Source organism: Gopherus flavomarginatus, chromosome 11 (assembly GCF_025201925.1).
Source record: "Gopherus flavomarginatus isolate rGopFla2 chromosome 11, rGopFla2.mat.asm, whole genome shotgun sequence".
Taxonomy (NCBI): domain Eukaryota; kingdom Metazoa; phylum Chordata; order Testudines; family Testudinidae; genus Gopherus; species Gopherus flavomarginatus.
This window is the reverse complement of record NC_066627.1, coordinates 36,860,750-36,881,597: the sequence shown is the minus strand read 5'-3', so window position 1 is coordinate 36,881,597 and position 20,848 is coordinate 36,860,750. Positions and strand designations below refer to the sequence as shown.

The 20,848-nt window shown below is 42.5% G+C and overlaps 1 protein-coding gene and 1 long non-coding RNA gene across 2 annotated transcripts in view; one reads left to right on the top strand and one right to left on the bottom strand.

Moving 5' to 3' along the window:
* Window positions 1-1,366, top strand: part of LOC127031388 (uncharacterized) — a 45,497-nt gene extending 44,131 nt beyond the window's left edge. The window contains exon 4 of the long non-coding RNA XR_007768538.1: window positions 1,025-1,366. This is a non-coding gene — a long non-coding RNA (uncharacterized LOC127031388). The remainder of the gene's footprint in view (window positions 1-1,024) is intronic.
* The window catches only part of PTPN1 (protein tyrosine phosphatase non-receptor type 1), a 63,758-nt gene extending 53,669 nt beyond the window's left edge, over window positions 1-10,089 (bottom strand). The window contains exon 1 of the mRNA XM_050918138.1: window positions 9,916-10,089. Coding sequence (XP_050774095.1) covers window positions 9,916-10,074 — 159 coding nt within the window. The 5' untranslated portion in view covers window positions 10,075-10,089. The remainder of the gene's footprint in view (window positions 1-9,915) is intronic.
* Between the last annotated feature and the right edge of the window lie 10,759 nt (window positions 10,090-20,848).

Here is a 20,848-nt window from a genome sequence, read left to right as displayed (position 1 = left end):
GTTAGCATGCTTTCTGTGCTTCTCATTTTAAATGTGACAAAGAACAGATCGCCAAACTCTCATGTGTCAAAATTAATTTTTAGCAGACTCAAAGATCTTTAGATGCCAAATCACTCAAGAGATAGAACTGTGAGGCTATCCTAGCCCTCAAAATTTTTGAATCTCTGATTTCTGTTTTTAAAATCAGAGTAACTAGGTAGTTCATTATGGTGTGGAATCCTTCACCACTGAGCAAGTTAGCTATTTATCAGTTTTCATTTGCTATGCGCATTTTATAAAATCTTACTTCTCTGTGTTTTCAGCCACTATACATTATGAAGTTCAATAGCAAAGACTGAAAATAGTAAATGGCATACAAACTAGTTTGGTGGTTAGTTTTTCCCCCTACATAACTACTTTATGCACAGTCTGCTCTCCTATATTACTTACTATGTTTGGATTTCTGTTAAGTTCAACTTTACTGCAAAGTTCTATTATCTATGCCTGACTGACTTTGTGCAGCTTTGGTGGGTGGGTGGGGATGAGTGAGTGAGAGAGAAAGAAGGGAAAATTAAAATACTTTAAGAAAAGAATACACAAGTAAGCATGGTAATGTCACTGATTTAAAATTAAGCATGGTATAGAAGTCTAAAATTATGTTTTATCAGAATCACAGATACTTCATCTCATGCTCTGCCTATAAAACTATACCTTAAAGTGGCACGTCAAGCAGAATTTTAATTGTTTCGCATTTAATAATTAAAAACATAGATGAACATAACTATTTTGCTCCTCCAAAGCAGTGCAGACTGACTGACGCATGTTCACTATCATCTAAGTCAGCTGCCACCAAAAAAAGGTTGATTTTCTTTTATTGGTGGTTTGGGTACTGTAGTTTCCACATTGGAACATGTGCTGGGTCATCATCCGAGATTCCTTCAACATGAAATATATGGCAGAGCAGGAGATATACTAGTCTCCCCTAAGGAGTTCAGTCAAAATTTAATTAATGCATTATAATTATTATTATTATTATTTTTACGAGCGTCATCAGCATGAACGCAAGTCCTCTGGAATGGTGGCCAAAGCATGAAGGGGCACATGAATGTTTAGCATATCTGGCACTTAAATACCTTAGAATGCCAACTACAAAAGTGCCATGCCAACGCCTGTTCTCACTTTCAGATGACATTGCAAGTAAGAAGCCGGCAGCCTTATCTCCCGTAAATGTAAACAAACTTGCTTGCCTGAGTGATTGGCTGAACAAGACGTAGGACTGAGTGGACCTGTAGGCGCTAAAGTTTTACACTGTTTTGTTTTTGAATGCAGTTATGTAACAAAACAAAACAAAAAATTTACATTTTTAAGTTGTACTTTCACAATAAAGAAATTGCATTATGGTATTTGTATGAGGTGAATTGAAAAATACTATTTCTTTTATCATTTTTACAGTGCAAATATTTGTTATAAAGTAAGCACTGTACACTTTGTATTCTGTGTTAATTAAAATCAATATATTTGAAAATGTAGAAAAAATCCAAAAATATAATACATTTCAATTGGTTTTCTATGGTTTAACAGTGCAATTAATCGTGACTAATTTTTTTTAGCCTCGATTAATTTTGAATTAATTGCGTGAGTTAACTGTGATCAATCAACAGCCCTAGAGAAAAGTGAAATTTAAAGTGGCAAGATCTCTGATCACACTCCAGAAGGGAGATCCACAGTGTTCGACCAGCCATCATGAAAGGCCTGGTCCTCGTCTCTCAAATTTAACCCTTGCAGTTTAAGATTTCATAGTTCATGTAGAATGCTGCTGTTGAGAGAGAATGCGTTCTTAGCTAAGACTAATGTCATGGAATGTGTAAAAACTGTTACACCTGCCAATGACAAGAATAAGTACATTAAGCCACTTTAAAAGTGGTCATCTAGTTCCACTGAAACTAATATTTTCAGAGCTTGCCTTGCACAAAGATTGTTTCAGACTTCTTGCAGAAAGGCTTTTCAATAACTCATGGACATCCTCTACACCTACAGAAGAGAGCAGAAAGGATATTATTTTTCATCTTCCCCAGCTGTCGAAGAACTGGGTACTTTTTCTTTATTAAACCACAATCATACAAACAGTCCTTGAACTTGAAATGACTGAACTTAACAGACACTTGTGTATACGACAGACTAATCAAGGGCGACAGTGGTCAAGTTAAATTTCAGCAGGTTAGTATTTATTTATTTTTAAATTCAAGGGAGATTTTTTCCTGAATATCTTCTCAATCTTCACCTACAGATGAGAGAAATGGTTTCATCTTCCAATCCTGAAGACTTTTTCCCTAAGAACTGCAAACATTTAGGGTAATTGCTGAGCATCTGCTTTCCCATAAGTGACAGGTGTTAGTACACTGCAATTCTCAACAACTATTACATGAACATGTGCTAACAGTTATTTTGAAAATAATGAAGTTTTACATTTATAATTATATAAATATACACATTTAAAATGTTTAGAGATACCAAAAGTCTTTGGACAATCCCCATACACGTTTGCTTTTTTAAGTGTCAGTTTACAGTAATCTCTTTCCTATGAATTAATATACCAAGAAATAGCCCTTTTAAAATTAGCAACATAAAGTAAAACATTAGTATTAAAACACAGGGACATTTAAACTAGCCATTCAAATTATTTTTCAAAAAATGCTTTTAAAAATAACATTCATGCGCCAATGTTTATCAGTCTCCATTTTAATGAGATGTAGCCTCCCACTCAGTCCACATTCTCAAACATTTTCACTCAGTACAGAAAAGCTATTCCTCTGATAGACAAAAAGGCCTCTGTTCTGAGAGAAGGAAACACAGCTGTAAAGCCAGAGATAACGGTCAAAGGAGAAAATCCCTGTATGATGTATAACTTCCACTGTTATAGCAGCTCAGCACTACAAGAGAATGGTGTTAGGCCTCATGATTACTATTTATAAATACCTGATATGTCACTCACTTGCAGATTGCACCTATGGCATTATTATTGTCTTGCTAGTAAATGTTCATGTTTTCTTGGCAAACTTAAAGTACAGTTCTGTACCCACTGAAATCCATGGCCAAACTCCTACTGATTTCAATGGGAGCTGGATCAAGATCTTACTGAAGAGTTGTTTCTTTCCTTCCCACACCACAGTAATTAGGTGTCAAAACACAGGTGCTTTATAAATCAGTTTTACCATGGATATCTAGTTACTAAGTATGATTCCATTTTACAAGTGGAAAAAACAGGAGGTACAGCTGTTAATTTACTTGCCAAAGGACACGAATTCAGTGGCAAAACTGGTGCCAGAACTCAGGTTTCCCAACTTTCAACCCTGTGCCCCTCTCTGGGCCATGCTCTCAACCACCATGAAAACAACATTTTACTTGTACGTAAGAACGGCCACACTAGGTCAGACCAACAGTCCATCTAGCCTAGTATCCGGTCTTTTGACAGCAGCCAGTGCCTGACACTTCAGAGAGAACAACAGAACAGGACAATTATTGAGTGATCATCCCCCGTTGTCCAGTTCGTTACAAATACCCAAGCCTGGTTTGATTTATATGGAGTCCAACATCTCAAAGCATTTTGCAACACCTGGACAGTAACAACTTGCAATCCAGTATCTGAATTTACAACTACTATTCCAAATCATATCCACTATTATACACTAAATCAACATTCATACAAAAGTCGGAACTGACACTCCCAGTTAGAGTAGCCACCTAGAAAGAAGCAACAGTTTCTCAACTTAAGTGCCAAGGACTAGAAGCTTCCAGTTGCACCCAACCTCTGGGACAAGACAACTTCGATTTATAATTCATGTCAGTTTCACGTGCAAGCTCGGTCTTAAGATGGAAAATGAAACTTTTTATTTAAGTTATAAACTTCAGTTTAGTTGCCTAAGGGCCTTAAAACTAGGTAGGTTAAAGGTATTAAAGCCTAAGCAGCATATTTTAAAAGGTACACTGTCAATTAAGAAAGTAATCTGTCCAAAAACTTTTGATTTACCACTGATCCAAGTAACACCTAGGATTCCTATTACTGAAGGATTAATGAAAATATTTCTTTCTGCATTTGACAGCAGGTTGTGTGTAGTCAATTTCACTGTCTCCTCCTTATAACCAGTCTCTTACAGCAAAGGGAGAAAGAAAAGAATGTAAATAAGAAATCATGGAAGTGTGACTGTAAAACCATAAAAAGTAGCATAGGAATTCAGGAGCAGATTAGTATCTGAAACTAATTTTAATTCTTTTTTCTGTTTGTTAGATTTCAAGCAGATGGCACCCCTTTTAAAAGTGAACTGCAATGGAAAGACATCAGGCTTTTTGCCTTTTTGTTTCTTTATTATATGTTTAAATTAGTGGGAGTAACATGTATCTTGTAGTGGGCACACCTGCCAATATTTGAGCATTTCTTTAGACATATATAGCTCTATCAGCTATTGGGGCCTACAAAAGGTCACCCTGCATTTTGAAGGACTACTCCTTGCAGCAATCTCACTAAAATCTTATCTTGTCTATTTTCTTGGAGAACTGTGATGTTTCACTGTCCACTTACTGTTATGGCTGAGTGTCCCCTTTACACACCATACTCCCTCCCTCAACAGCAAACCTAAACTTTGCTTAGCTTCAGGCTTTTGCTCCTTGTTGGGATATCTTCAGAGGGTGAATTCTCTTCATTCCTATTGATCCTTTTGAAGATATTTATGTACTGAACATGTCATTCACCCACCCCTACACCACTTATTTTCAAAATGCATACCTTTGCCACAGTCTCATATTGCAAAGCTCATATTTAAATTTATTGTCTATCCTTGTCCCTAGCTCTTTCTTGAACTTGCTGTTTTTCATGTAGAGGACCCTATTTATATGCACGGTACAAGGCATACTTACATTACTGTAATTGGTCTAGAATGGCTTCTCACTTTATTCAAGTATTTTCTAAGCAAGAGTTTTTCGTATGACACTGGCATAGGACAGAATGAGATTGGGCCCTTTTCCTTGGAAGGATGCCAAAGACAAAAACATCTCATGCTCTACAGTTTTTGCGGCAAACAGAGCTGGTTAAAGTGTTGAGAGGATTTTTTGGTCAAGAAAAATTGAGTGTTTTACAAATGTTTTCCCATTTTTGAGCAATCATTTATGGTGAACCAAAGTAGCTCCACTAAGTACCCAACGTTGGGCCGATTTCTCATCATGTTTTGTAATGTACACACAATATCGAAGTACTTCATTTCAGAAAGATTGTCTTCTTGTGGTTTATTTCTGTTCCTTCACAATGGTTATATTCTCTCAGCTGAGCGTAGTCCCCTCCTATCCCACTGAAAAGGTGCCTGAGTTTTAGTAGTCACTTGGCACCAATGACCAAAGATCTCCTGATCCTGCAGGAGATGACAGATTCCCACTTAGCTTCATCAGCACATATGCTTAGACAGCGGTCAAATGGATATTCCCACCACCTACAATGAGAGTGATCCAAGCTAGCCACGTCCACCACTGCTTTGAGCTCCTTGTAGCATTCAGTATCCCTCACCTATACTAAATGCAATCTGGTCAGGCACCTATGTCCAAGAATATGAGCCAATGAGTCCATTTGTTAATTGCTGTTAAGCTTCATTCAGGGCAGTATGAAATGACATGGTCTACACCCTTCTCCTGGACATTTAGTAATTAGCTTCATATCACCTAGACACTGGAAACTTCTGATAAGGCTAAATGACCTGTTAAAGCTGAGGAAGAATATCAGGAAAAATGTTAACTGTATCCCTCCTGATTGGCAAAGCTACATATGTGTGTCTCACTATAATGCATCAATTTTTGGATGAAGGATGCTATACACAGGAAAGTTGCAATAACAATCCATTAAAGTAATCCAGGGGTAGGCAACCTATGGCATGTGTGCCGAAGGTGGCACATGAGCTGATTTTCAGTGGCACTCACACTGCCTGGGTCCTGGTCACTGGTCCGGGGTAGGGTGGGGTGGAGGGGTTGGTTTTGCATTTTAATTTAATTTTAAATGAAGCTTCTTAAACATTTTTAAAACCTTATTTACTTTACATACAACAACAATAGTTTAGTTATATATTATAGACTCAGAGAAAGAGACCGTATAAAAACATTAAAATGTATTATGGCACGCAAAACCTTAAATTAGAGTGAATAAATGAAGACTCAGCACACCACTTCTGAAAGGCTGCTGACCCCTGAAGTAATCCATTCTCATGACAGTCAAAGTAGGGACTGTAGCAAAGAGCACATGTGAAAAAAAGATGTGCATTCTCCCATCCAAATTAGGTTAGAAAAACATGGCTACTGTTGATATCTGGACATCCAGACGCAACTTGGGCCCCAAAAAGAGACTTAGGTTACGAAGAAAACTATATTAAATTGACCTGAAATGTTCTTTCTTTTTTCCAGTTACATTGCTCAGCCTCCAAGCACCATTTCAGTGTTTCAGGGGTAAATTGAACCTCACTAGACTATGATAGAGCAAGTTATTGAACCACACTGGCCAGGTGAGATGGAATCTAAATTTAAAGCTGACTGTTAGAGGGATAAGTAAAAAGTGTTTCAGTATCCGTTAATGCCCCCTTAGTGACATTAAAACAGGAGAGGATGATAAATTACAACTCGTGAAACCCCCGAAGACTGCTGTCTCAGCAAAAGGGCCATTGCTCATGACTACACTCCAGGATATTTCAGTAAGAAAGGAGGCGAGCTACTAAAGAATCACTTTCCACTCCTGTGGGGGTCTGCAGTCATATCCCCACTAACTCATGGCCAGTGGTACCAAAGACAGATGATAGGCAAAAAGAATCAGCAGACATCCAGCCTTCATCCACATAGGAATAGAGAACACTAACAGAAACTATGGTAGTCTCTGCAGCACGTACATATCACAGGCCGCTTCTTGACCTATCTAGTGAGGACCCCTGCCTAGCCTTGTTTTGTGGTCCCTCAGCCACGAACACACACTGTTACTCTTCCACCATGTGTACCTTTAATTGACTGTTTGCAAAACAGGGCAGGAGTAGCCTTTCACACCACTTGTGTCTTCCACCTAGCTCACCATCTGAGCTTCCTCTTTATTTCCTGTTCCCACCAATTTATATATAATTCCTATTACTAAAGTAATTACCTCATTAGCCCAGCCATTACCACCTGGTATCAGTAAGTCCCATGGAAACAGGTTAAAGTTGCTATAGCATACAGAAGGCTGCAGATGTACTCTGGTCACTGTCTCCAGTTGCTACAGCTAGCACTCTGTCACACATACCTAAGACCCAAATTACTGAGGTCAGTGGACCACACACACAGCTGGAGTGTTGGTGAGGGGTGACAGCCTCATAGCTGTCAACCCTGGAGAGTGAATTCTCTATTTATCCTTCACAAGGGATACAACTGACATTTGTTGTACAAACATCTCCATGCTGCCCAGCCAACATGCTCCTACTCTGATCCTATACTTAAATTTAATGGACTTGCTGAGACTGCCAGCAAAAGGTGCCAGTGTTCTTCAGTGACACATGCACAGGAACAAGAACATGACCCACCACTAACTCATTTCACAAAAGTCAAATGGCAATCAGATTATCTCTTCTGATCACTGCCAATTCAAATTCAGTACAAGCTGGTAACTAAAGGAGCTCAACTTAAAAAGCTATGAACATCCACAGCATCCCTTTCAAGGCTGCTTCTACAGCCCAAATCAAGCAACTGCTTGCAAATACTGTGGCTGTTACAGCATAATCCTATATTCCCTATTGTGTAAGAACTTCAGTTTGATGATGCAAGTTAAAAGTGATGCAGCAGCTACAATTGAATTTCTGCTGTCATAATCCACAACCTTAACATTAGACCAACTTTGTAATTCATTAGTCAAAGTTGTTTCCTGAACACTGGGTCTATGACACATCAAATGTTTCAAGAACTGATTAGAAAAAAAACCCTAATGACTTTCAATGGACATCAAATTTAGAATGCTGCAGGATGCAAAATACTCAGACCAGTAGAAGATCTTCCCAGAAGTGGAACCCAGAACTGGGTGTTCTTTCAACTCTTCATCTCTAATTCTGTGAAACAAACATCTGCCCCATAGCACTTCAAAATGTTCCATTAAAGATTTTTCTACACTCTGCATATTGTGGATATGAAACAAACTCAATTGTGCCACTTCTGTAAAACTCTATGGTGAAGAAAGTTCAGAGTGAATGGGCAGAGGAGCCCGATTTCACATATTGATCCATTCTGTAGATCATAGCAACCTGGCAGCATATCAACTAAAACACTGTCAAAACACCCGTTAAAGGATCTTACAAAACATCAGCTTAAAAAAAATTTTTTTAAGAGGCTTGGGAAGAGATAACCCAGTCACATACAATAAAGCCTTTGTAGAGAAACTAGACAGCAAGATACATTAACAGCAAAAACATTGTTACTTTATAATAATGCCACCTGATCTCAACATATTAGGATCTTGGGTTTATGAACCTAGCTGTAAGTGTTCTTTATCCCCTCTCACAGCCTGTTTATTTTGGGGATAAACTGTCAAGGGAGCTTGTTAAAAATACAGGCAATGTAAATTATGAACATTCAAAACCCACCACACTACCAGTGAAGTAACAAACGTATCTTTTTCTAAAGTCTGCCATTATGAAATTGAAATATTTCTGGGTAAAATATAATAAAACAATTTTAAGATATTTTATGTAATACCATTATTGACAAATAGCCTCTTCCCTGGGGAAACCACAATTGTATACAAATCTATACCTAACTAATTTTACAGCCTTTGTATTATTAGAATGATTCAAAAGCCACATACATGCAACAGCCACCCCGCCATCACTCCACTGGGAAAGTGGGATGAGGTGTGAATATATGACTTCATACCCCTCAGGGCTTAAAAAGAGGTTAAAAGGCAGAGAAGGGAATTTATTGCTGCTCCTTAGGTGGGGTGGGGGGTTGTGGTGATGGTACAAGGATGGTTGAGAAAACATGTACCACAAAGTCCTTCCCCCATCCACCCTGAGACTGGAGGGGGAGGGATTATAAGGGTATCAGTTCTCTGTTCTGTGCATTGTGGGGGAAAATATATGCATCACTAAATTCCCCCTCCAGGGCCCATTGCAGGGAGCTGTGTGGTAGAGATATATCAACGAAAGAGGGCAGAAAAGCTCACCTTAGGGCTTTGTACAGAGGACTGGTTGGGGGCACACCATTCCCCCGAGCCTTGCAATAGGTGGGGGTTGGGAGGGAGGAGGAGGACAAGTTTCCTTACAGCCCAGTGCAGAAAGCTGTGCAAGGGGGGGGGGAGGGGGCAGAACTAAGGACCGTCATCCAGGAGTCATATATGGAGGCTGGTTTTGGAAAGAAGCTGGAAGAAAAGGGACGGACCGCGCTCCCACAGGGCCCTCTACAACGGCTGGCCACTTGCGGGGGAAGAAGATTGCAGCGCTCCCCGTAGAGACCCATGACACGGGAAGGAAACTTCCGAACAGGGCAAGGCGGGGGAGCAGAGCTCGTTCCCCAGAGCCCTACACAGGGCGCAGAGCTTCCCCGCTACAAGACCCTGAGAAAGGAGCGGGGGGGGGGGCAGACATGTCCAGAGGGAGAAGGGGGCGGAGGTCCCCGGAGAGCCCTGAGCAGGACGGTGGTGGGGGAGATAAATGACGGACCTGGAGAGCAGAGTTCCCCCACCAGGGCCCAGAGCCAGCGGCTATGCAGAGAACAGCGCTCCCCTCCTCCCCCGCGGTCGGGGGCCCCGGCCCGGAGGGGCGGTCAGGGGCCGCAGCTCCCACCCCCCACCTGGGGCCCCGGCCCGGAGTGGGGGTCAGGGGGCTGCAGCTCCTCCCCAGCCGGGGCCCGGGGGCGGCAGAGCTCCCCGCCGGCGCTGGGGAAGCCGGCCCGGCCCCTCACCTGGTAGATGAGGGCCCAGCTGGCGGCCTGGTCGAGCCGGTGGAACTCCTTCTCGATCTCCATGGTGGGGGCCCCCCGGGCCTGGCCCCCCGCCGCCGCCTCGGCTCCCTGCTCCTCCGGCTCCAGCTGCTCGCGGGGCCGCCGCTGCCTGCTCTGCATGTCACCCCCTCCCCGGCCACAGGAACTACGCTGCCAGGCCGGCCACGCCGCTTCCGGGCCCGCCCCCGCTAGGGGAGGGGCGGCCTGAGAGACAGACAGGGGAGTCGTGTCCCCGCCCCAGGCCTGGGGACTGACTGACAGGGGAGTCGTGCCCCCACCCCAGGCCTGGGAACTGACACAGACAGACAGGCAGGGGAGTCATGACCCCAACCCCAGGCCTGGGGACGGACTGACAGACAGGGGAGCTGTGCCCCCCACCCCAGGCCTGGGGACTGACAGACAAACAGGAGAGCTGGGCCCCCTCGCCCCAGGCCTGGGGACTGACAGACAGACAGGAGAGTTGTGCTCTCGCCCCAGGCCTGGGGACTAACACAGACAGACAGGGGAGTCGTGCCCCCACCCCAGGCCTGGGAACTGACAGACAGGGGAGTCGTGCCCCCACCCCAGGCCTGGGAACTGACAGACAGGGGAGTCGTGCCCCCACCCCAGGCCTGGGGACTGACACAGACAGACAGGCAGGGGAGTCATGACCCCAACCCCAGGCCTGGGGACGGACTGACAGACAGGGGAGCTGTGCCCCCCACCCCAGGCCTGGGGACTCACAGACAGGGGACCTGTGTTCCCCTCCAATGACAGAGACAGGGTAGTCGTGCCTCCCTCCCCAGCCTGAGGACTGACAGGGGAGCTATGCCCCCACCCCAGGCCTGAGGACTGACAGATGGGTGGTACCTGTGCCTTTTTCTCAGGCCCAGAGACAGATGGACAAATTTGGTGACATTGCCAACTCTGTTCACATATCTATTCAAGGGACACCATCATAAGACCTAATCATGTTAGCCACACCATCAGGGGCTCGTTCACCTGCACATCTACCAATGTGGTATATGCCATCATGTGCCAGCAGTGCTCCTCTGCCATGTAATTGACCAAACTAGAGAGTCTCTATGCAAAAGAATAAATGGACACAAATTAGACGTCAAGAATTATAACATTCAAAAACCAGTTGGTGAACACTTTAACCTCCCTGGTCACTCAGTTACAGACCTAAAAGTTGCAATTTTCCGACAAAAAAACACTTCAAAAATAGACTCCAATCAGAAACTGCAGAATTGGAATTAATTTGCAAACTGGACACCATTAAATTAGGCTTGAATAAAGACTGGGAGTGGATGGGTCATTACACAAAGTAAAAACTATTTCCCCATGGTAATTTTTCGCCTACTGTTAATCACACCTTCTTGTCAACTGTTTGAAATGGGCTATCCTGATTATCACTACAAAAGTTTTTTTTTCTTCTGATAATAGCCCACCTTAATTGATTAATCTCATTAGAGTTGGTATGGCAACACCCATTTTTTCATGTTCTCTATATGTATATCTATATCTCTTTCTATCTTCCTACTGTATTTTCCACTGCATGTGTCTGATGAAGTGGGTTTTAGCCCACAAAAGCTTATGCCTAAATAAATTTATTAGTCTCTAAGGTGCCACAAGTACTCCTCATTCTTTTTACTCTTACCTTAGTTATGTCTAATTATACCTGGGCCTGCACAGATGGGTGGAGTGAGGATGGGTTTTCCCTATTCCATTCCTGGTCTCTGGAATCCATCTGCCAGCTCAGACACATAGTTCACTCTGCCACTCTCGCCACTCCTCCCCTTGCTAGGTGAACCTGTCTATCATTCATTATATGTACTGTGCATACCACTTCATGAGCATAATTCATTTTCAAAAGGGTTAACATTCTCCCAGCCCCAATGAACTATGCTTGCTGCCCCCAACCTCAAACAAAATCTAATCAAAATGTCACTGAGACATTTCAGACTCAGACATTTTGAAGCTACGCTACTGGGACATGAACATCACCATTTTGTGATGCACAGATCTTTTTCCTGTGAGAGAATGTCCAGGTGGCAGCTCTTAATCCATAGGATCCTTCTTAAAGTCAGTCCAGTCAGGCACTGGCAGTTTAGCCAATTACAGTAGTTTACATCTCTCTACCATTTTTAATCTTGAAGGATTGCTTCACATATGCTTTGCAGATTATATCCATTGGGTAGGTTCCACTGAAATGCAACTGACCCTGTAATGAAAGGCAGCAGCTTTCAACAGCACACACTGAACATCATTCTGGGCTTTGATTCCATTTAGTCACCAGTAACAGTTACTGCAACACATAGATAGCCCTTGGACATTTCCCTTCCAAATACAGGCCTACTTAAGCCAGGATCAAAGCCCATGATGCTATGACTGCAGGCAATTGAATTACTGCAGTACAAAAGCTTTTCATAAGGAAAGTTAGCATACAGACTTGTGCATTCATGTCACCTGCTCTGACTGGATAGATGAAATCAGTGCAGACTCGTCAGTCAAGGATAGTTGCCCCAGGTCACTAAGAGCCATATGCTGCCCTGGAGAATTTGGGGGTCTGCCACAGACTGAAGACAGCATTCTTGGTGTAAAATGAGCTCAGGTAAGAAAAAGAAAGAGTTCTAAAAAATCACTAAGTACTGTATGGACACATTAAAGAGTATATACAAATATACACATCTGTAATAGCTCAGATTACTTGATAAATACGTAACAATGGGAGTTTTAAACATATACTGTCAGGTACTTATGAAGTAAATGAGGTTAAATGCATGTTAATTAAATGTATAGTTCCATTAACGATTTGCTAAAATCACCGGGAATTTTTTGTTCTGGGGATTCAGCATTAATTTATTGGTATAAATTGGATTCTAAAGATTCTCAAACATTTACATGTATATAAATGATAATGTCTTTGGATGGGGGATAACAATCACTGCAGTGGTGCAATCTTGTCCCAAATTTTCAGAAAATGCACATCTAAATTGTACTTTCAGTCACTGTAATTGCATGTACTGCTGTGCTGTTTTGGCATTAAAACGTGTGCACAATATTAAAAACATGGACCAAGTGCATGTGCAATTAAGGTCCAGGCATTAGATTTGCAAAAGGTTAGATGTGCAAATACATGTATAATAGCCTGTGTACTTTCCACATGTAATTACACTTGCAAATTGGATAATTTAGACACTTTTTAGGTAGACACAGCAATGGCAAATGCATTAAAAAAATTAAAATACTTTGTATACAAATGCAATAGTACTTCTAGTGTTTTAAAATCTGAGCCCAGATTTTTAGAATTTTATGCACATAATTTCTAAAAGCAGTTGCAACAACTGTTTGCACAATTTTAACTGTGGGCACAAATGACCATTTAGATGTCAAGAAGCTGGTGACTTCTACCTGCAACAACCAGAATGGTTCTTTAAATTTCTAAAAATCTGGGCTCAGTATGTTAAAATATAGGCATAGGCACCAGTCTACATTAAAGGCAAATGGCCAGATTCATAGCCCTCGTTAAGTCCCCCTTGTGTTGCTGGAAGAGTGGAAAGGGCCCTTAAAGCACCTTATGCCGCCATCAAAGGTATTCCCTGAGCAGGAGAATCCTTGGATTTCTCCTGGTGTAAGCATAGGGCCTCTGATTTTAGGTTTAATTTATAAACACTGATAAAACATCCTGATACCAAAAAAACCCAAAACAAACAAAACAACCCCCCAAAAAACAATTAAACCAGCGTTTAGCAAATAAATCCTTGGAAAACACCAGAAATCGTAATTTTATTTAAGGATTGTATACACAGTGCAGTAATGCTGACTATAGGGGTGCGCTTTCTAAAACGCACTAATGCATTGCACATTAATTGGTCCGTGAAGACCCTGCTGGTGTGCACTAAAGGTTCCCTAGTGCATTTTAGGGAAACATTACAAAAAGATTACTCATTACAGTATATACAAAAAGAAAGCCCCGAAAAACCCTGATTTTTAGATATCTACATAAAACTCAAAAATTGCTAAAAATAAACTCTGAAAAACGAAATAAATAAACTCCCAAAACCAGACACCCTAGCTATGTGTCAGGAAGTGGTGAGGACAGAGTACACAGAACTCTGCCTAATCTTTGGCCTGCACTACAGTAGTTAGGGGTCCCGGATTAACTTTTACATCTCCCATGACATAGACTGAACTCGAAGCACCTGCAAAATTTCATTTTTTTAAATGAATCTCTTTCTGAGTTATATCAATTTTAAAAAAGGATTTGGAAAAGAGCAAAACAATTGACCAAAACATAAAGAACATGCTATTTTTTCACCAGTTTGAGATCCAAAAAATGACTTACTCCATTTCAGCCACTAGATACAAATTTGCATCTGTGGTCACAATATTTCAAATGTCAAGATGACCAAGTTTAAAACAGCCAAGAAAAAAGTCTGTAAATAAGATACATGATGTTCCTGCGCTGTGGCATTGTGAATCTAACTCTACAATTATGTTTAATAATAAGTAAACAGTTCCAGCAGGCTGGATGTCCATTTACAATTAGAAAGGTTGTCATTCACATTCAGCACCCTTCACACTATCAAGCTGCACACAATTTTCCCATGATTCCACATTAAAACCTCAGATTTATTTACCAGAAAGACAGATGATACTCTATTGGCAGCTTCCGAGATGCTCTTTGGGTCTTGAGCCTCAGACATTCTTTGACCTTATTTACTTACTAACTGGTGATAGTAAGTTAGGCATTCCGAGCATTCACTGTGAAGACCCAACACAGTTCAGTCTTGATTTCCCCCACAGCAATGCGACAGTGTCAAATGAGGCACACACACTGCGGTGAGAAAGAGCCAGACACTAGGAGCTGAGAGTCCAGAATCTCTCAGCACCTGCAGGAGCAAGAACAAAATCTAAAAGAATCAGACAACTGTGCCTTAAGTTTACATAATACTGCATGGGCACAAATTCCTAGAACTAGAAAGCAATTTGATGTTAATTAATGGGCTGTTTTGCTTCTTTTTATAAAGGGAATCTGGTAAAGAATTAAGGACAGAATCACTTTTTTCCTAACACTGAACAAGAACATTTATTAAAATAAGGGAAACTGTACTATCCATACTTAATTTACAGCTTCTACTTTCTCCAGCCCTGCTCCTACTTAGACACTTGCCAGACCTCCTAATGACCTGGTGTAGTGCAGCTAGCTACAGCTTAGAAAACACAGCAGGTGTCCTCATATCACCTCTTCTCCTTTTTCAGTATAAAACAAGAATTAATATTTAACAATAAATTATAGATGCAGATGAGTCATTGACTTCACTACTTTCCCAGATCTAGACATCTTTTGTGTTTTGTTCCATTCGTTCACTTGCATTTTCAAACCCCAAAGGTGTAGAGTCCTCTTCAATAATATTAAGATTCTTCTCAACAATAATAGGACTCTCTTCACATATACTGCCTGTTCCTTCTTTATGGAGTACCTAGGTAGGTCTCAAGCAGGTATGATTTTGGGATGCAACTACATCCAGTGGCAGTAGCTGATGTTGTCTAATAGGTTTCTTCATCCATTTTTATCGTGACTGAATCAGCTGGTTTAAGCTTGAGTCAAGTCAGACTATTAAAAGAGGTGAGGCTCATGGGTACTTTCTTCTTTAAGCAAGGCCTGTGAGACTTATCTCAGAGATTGACCGTGTTGTTCTGCTCTATGAACCTGGTGTCTAAGGGGCTGCCCCATAGCTCTTCAGGGCAGCTCTTTTTTATTGTAGCCATCTCTATCGTTTTCTCCACCATCCCTTTCTGTTCTGAGGGAGAGGGGATGGGAAATATGCTTGAAATCACTTTGTAGCCCACAAGTTTGACATTCAGTGCCAACAAACGGTACCCCAAGGTTAGTTACTATGTCTTTGAGAACTCCAGAATGTGAGGGGGGAAAAATCTGTACCTTGTGGGGGCACATGCACAGAGCCCAGTATGTCTGCTACAGCCCTTGCTGGAGTTGCAGTTTCCAGAGAGAGCACATGATGGTGATGAGTCAGTTAAACAAGCATCATATGCTAGAAGCCATGGCTGCACAGAGACTTTTCTGGGCCATGGGCAAAACCTGAAATGGAGTTCTTCCACCATTCCAAAACAATTACTATTGAGGGGAGGTCTGGGAGATCGGGAGCTCCAGAGTGAGTCTGCCCTGCATTCACCCCACACCGGCAGCTGCTGTCCTGCAGAGCTATACCAGCTTCCAGCTCTGAGCATTGCTACTTGGCATGCAGGATCACAGCATCATTCACTCAAATTTGGCCCAGCCATCCCTTCATTGTGACAGAGGAGCAGCCAGGCCAAACCTGAGTGCTACAGCAACTCCACAAGCCAGTCTGGGCTCTTCTCAAAGGAGAGGGCTGGGTCAAAGTGACCCTTTTGCAGCCCACCTCTGGGCAGCCTTGCTGGAAGGATGCCAGCTTAGTCTCAGGAAAATGAGAGATGAGGAAAAATTCTAAGGTAAGGAAAGGTCCTTCATGGGACTCTAGTATGTGGTTTGAGCAATGGCTGGGAAAGGCTACCTAGGATGTGGTCTGTCTCTTCCCAGCTTGTGGAAAGGAGGAGGGGCCTTTGTTACTCAGTGTTGTTGTTATTTTAAGACATTTGCATATTCTGTTTATTAATAAAGGTGGCCTGGAAGAAAGAGCTGAATTTGGGAGTTTGGATTTTATTTTGACTACCTTGGCTAGCGAATACTCTAAGTTTTCTATGACCTGTTGACCTGTGGGACAAGTGAGGAACAGGATTTCTTCAAACCTGGAGAAACAGTCAATAACTAGAGATGGGTATGTCCCTCTTCTTCACCTACGCTTAGTGTTTGCTATCTGGAAGGCTCTCATGATTCCCCCTTGTGTTTTAGGTCTTGCTCGAGGCCATGCCACCACACTGGCATTTGGACTTGCTTATAATCGTTTGTGAGGTGCTGGTTTATTCTTTCTGATATATTGTCCTTCAGTGACTGGGACCACAATATGATTACTATAGGTCATCAAACCAGTATCAGTGACTACATAGAAATCATGAGGTGGATGGATGTGGGACCTCAGACAAGCAACTGGGTCAACCATGCCTTTTACAAAACTTGGATAGAATTTGCAGTTGTATATATCAGTGGCTGTTTTAATTAGTCTAATTTATGTGGCAAGGCAAGCAACACACTCACCGAGAAAGCCACCGGAGTTTCTATATCATCCTTGAAAAGAACAGGAGTACTTGTGGCACCTTAGAGACTAATAAATTTATTTGAGCATAAGCTTTTGTGGGCTACAGCCCACTTCATTGGATGCGTCCACAGCAGGAAGATATATATATACACAGAGAACATGAAACGATGTGTGTTACCATACATACTCTAACGAGAGTGATCAGTTAAGGTGAGCTATTACCAGCAGGAGAGAAAAAAACTTTTTGTAGTGGTAATCAAAATGGTCAATTTGCAGCAGTTGACAGGAAGGTGTGAGGAACAGCAGGGGGGAAATAAACATGGGGAAATAGTTTTACTTTGTGTGATGGCCCATCCACTCCCAGTCTTTATTCAAGCCTAATTTAATCGTGTCCATTTTGCAAATTAATTCCAATTCAGCAGTCTCTCGTTGGAGTCTGGTTTTGAAGTTTAAAACAGCTAATACAGCTTGCCTGGTTTCCTTGTGCACGACTGGTAGTCTGAGTTTCAGGGTCTATAGCTCTGGGGAAGCCCTGCCATCAGGACTTCCTTGGTACTGGCCCAGGGACCTCAGATTACCAAGCTTCCTCCTGTGGACTGGGAGTCTAGCAGCCCTGCTATTCCCTATAGGCGCCTAGCTCCATGGCAGGGACCAAGCCAGCCCGGGGCAGGGCTGATGAGAGACAGGAAAAGGGTGGACAATTGTTCCAGGGTGCCAAGCTCATGGCACCCCTAAAATGTTTGCAATGTGTGTGTAAATGAAGTGGAATCGGGGAGCGGGGAGGAGGTGACAAACATGGTATACTAGGGCCCAAAATTTCTCTCTATGGGCCTCCTTCAGGAACCCTGTCTGGAGTCAGGGCTCATAGGGCCCTGCTGTGTAGTGGAGAGTCTAGAAGTCCTGGCTTTAGGGCAGCTGAGACAGGCCAAAGCTTCCAGACTCCCTGCTTGGACAGCCTGAAAGTCTTATGACCAGGTTACAGGATTCGTGGGTCTGGGGTAGCCCCTCCGTGTGGACTGCCCTGACTTTTGTCCATCTCTAAGTGAGAGGTGACTTGATTTCTTCGTATAGATACTTACACATGGACAAGATACTTGATAGTGGGAGGCTGCGATGGAGCATGTTTCCCCTCAGAGTTAATGAAACAGTTAACTGGCAACAGAGAGCAATTAGTGTACTGGGTTGCACCTGGCGCGTGGGCCAGGCCCAACTGAAGATGAAGCTCTCTTGGGGAGGAGCTGGGTAGTGAGCACAAAGGGAAGAAACCCAGACAAAGAGGAGGTTGTAGGTAGATATTGTAGGTGGTTGCCAAAGAGTAGAAAAAAAGGCCTACAAAGATAGGCAGATGTATAGTAAGCCCATGGAGGGGCAGTGGGAGGCACTCGAAGGAAGGCCAAGAGAGCAAAAAGTCTAGGGAAGCAAAAGGAGTCTGAGGGAATGGACCTTAGTTGCTCATAATAGGGTCTCTGAACTGGAAACCAGAGCAGAGGCTGAATCTGGGTTCCCCTATGGGTCTACCAGGAAAGGGGGTGCAGAAACCCCCTGGCACAAGGAGGGGAAGGACTACTGAGTTTGGAGCTGGGCCTCCAGAAAGAAATCTCTGCAAAAGAGCAGGATGCCCCTGCAGAGCCTGGGAAGGGGTGAAGAATCTGTAGATGTGTAAGTCCAGCTGAAGGGGCAAGGAGTTATGGTTTTTTGAGTTGGACTCTTTGCCAACCCTGGAAGGGATGTCTCTAACAATGACCTAGCTGGAGGGTCATGTCACGAGATGAGAAAGATCATCAGTGGGCTGGAGCAGCTGTCAGCATAAGGTGCTAAAGAAGGAGAGCCCACTATGCTACATCCAGCCACAAGGAGATGCATCAGAGGTGAGCTCACTCCTTGACTCTGGCTTTTCAGTGTGTCTGACAAAGATGTAACCTTGCAGGGGCTGGAAGCTGAAGTTAGACAATTCCACCTTGAAATAAAATGCAGTTTCCTAGCAGTAAGGGTGATTAAACAGTGGAACAATATACCAGGGAGTTTGGGGAATTGCCATTGCTTGGTGCCTTTAAAATAAGATTAGCCGTCTCTCCAAAAGATATGTTCTAATCCAGTTTCTGGGAGAGAATGTGTAGCCTGTGTATACAGGGGCTCAGTCTGGATGGTTGTGGTAGCATCCTCTCTGGCCTTGGAATCTGTGACTCTATGAATTCCTTGTTCTTTATCTTTCTGCTTGGGCCATGGGGGAATAGGAAGCTCTCCATTGTCCTCAATGTGCTTATGGTGCTTGCAGCTTTGCATTTAGACAGTGAATATAAGATAATCTCATGCGTCAGGGCTTCAGACAGTCACTTGCAGGGATCAGGAAGGAATTCTTTTTCTTGATGCATACTTGGACAGATATGTTGTGGGGTTTTTTTGTTTTGTTTAAACCTTCCTCTAAAGATGGGACCAGGGCTTTGAAGTGGTGTAGAGAATCATCTCACTTGGATGCATGACTGTTTTCTTATATGCTCAGGGTCACACTCATTGTCAGATTCAGGGTTGGTAAGGAATTTTCCCTCAGGTTAAATTGACAGGAACTTTTAAGGTTTTTTTTTTTTGTCTTTCTCTGCGGCATGATGTGTGTTTGCCTGCTAGAGTCATCTATGTCCTGCTGTCTGGAATGGCCTATGACTGTATGTGCCAATCTCAGGGCAGACTCTCAAAAAGCAGGGCAGACACCAACAACATTCAGGTTACTCCTAGACCCAAAGGACTGGTTACTTGTACTCAGATCTCAAATCAAAGATAATGGCAGTACCCAGTCCTGTAATTAACTAAGGATAAATTTAATTAAGAAAATAAATGTTATTTAACAAGGTTAAAACAGGAAACATAAACACACAAATGTGTTTGTCTTAGATTTAAAAAGGTAACATATAGACCTGCTTAGTACAGAACCTTATGTCCTTCAAGGCTGACCCATGTCAGGTATTCTGGGGATCTATTGCTTATGTTTAGGAATCTTTGCCCCTCAGAGTCCAGACAGCATAAAGAGACCAAGTTTCAACTTGTCAGGGATTTTTATCTCCTTCATCTCAGAATCCAGGCTGATGGGATGAATTCATGCTCAGGCCTCCATTTCCTGGGGGAACTAAGGAATGCATTCAACAAGATTTCTGTCCTTCGATACTGCACAATGCCTCATTTGCCTTCAATGGGCCATCTTATGTGCAGGGTCGCACTTTATTTTAATAAATACTTCTTTTCCTGTTTGCATTGTAAATCTCTGTAATTGTGTAACTCAAATGCCCAACATAACTTAATACTACAGATAAAGATATGAGCAGAATTAATATGTGCAGCATTCTTCAAGCATTCCATAAAGTCTAAATATAGTATATCCTTATAACACTATTTTAACCATACTAACCCACAGGTAAGCCAGACTGGTTTCCAGCTATGCATTTGTCAGTGTTAATGAGGCCTGGGGCCTTGGCATGAACTAGTACCTGATCTGCCTGCATCACAATCTGGACATGTCATCTAATCAATTCCCTGCCATTGCAGGAGCCTCTGGCATCACTGGCAGTGTGGTTTCTCCTGTTGTGTGTCACAGACAGAGAACAGCTTAGTATTCAGAAGACTAAAATTCTTTGGTCTAACTAAAGTAACTGGGCTTAATATAGGGTATCTGTATGAAATGTAATGGCCTGTGATATACAGGGGTTTAGACTAGATGACCTAAT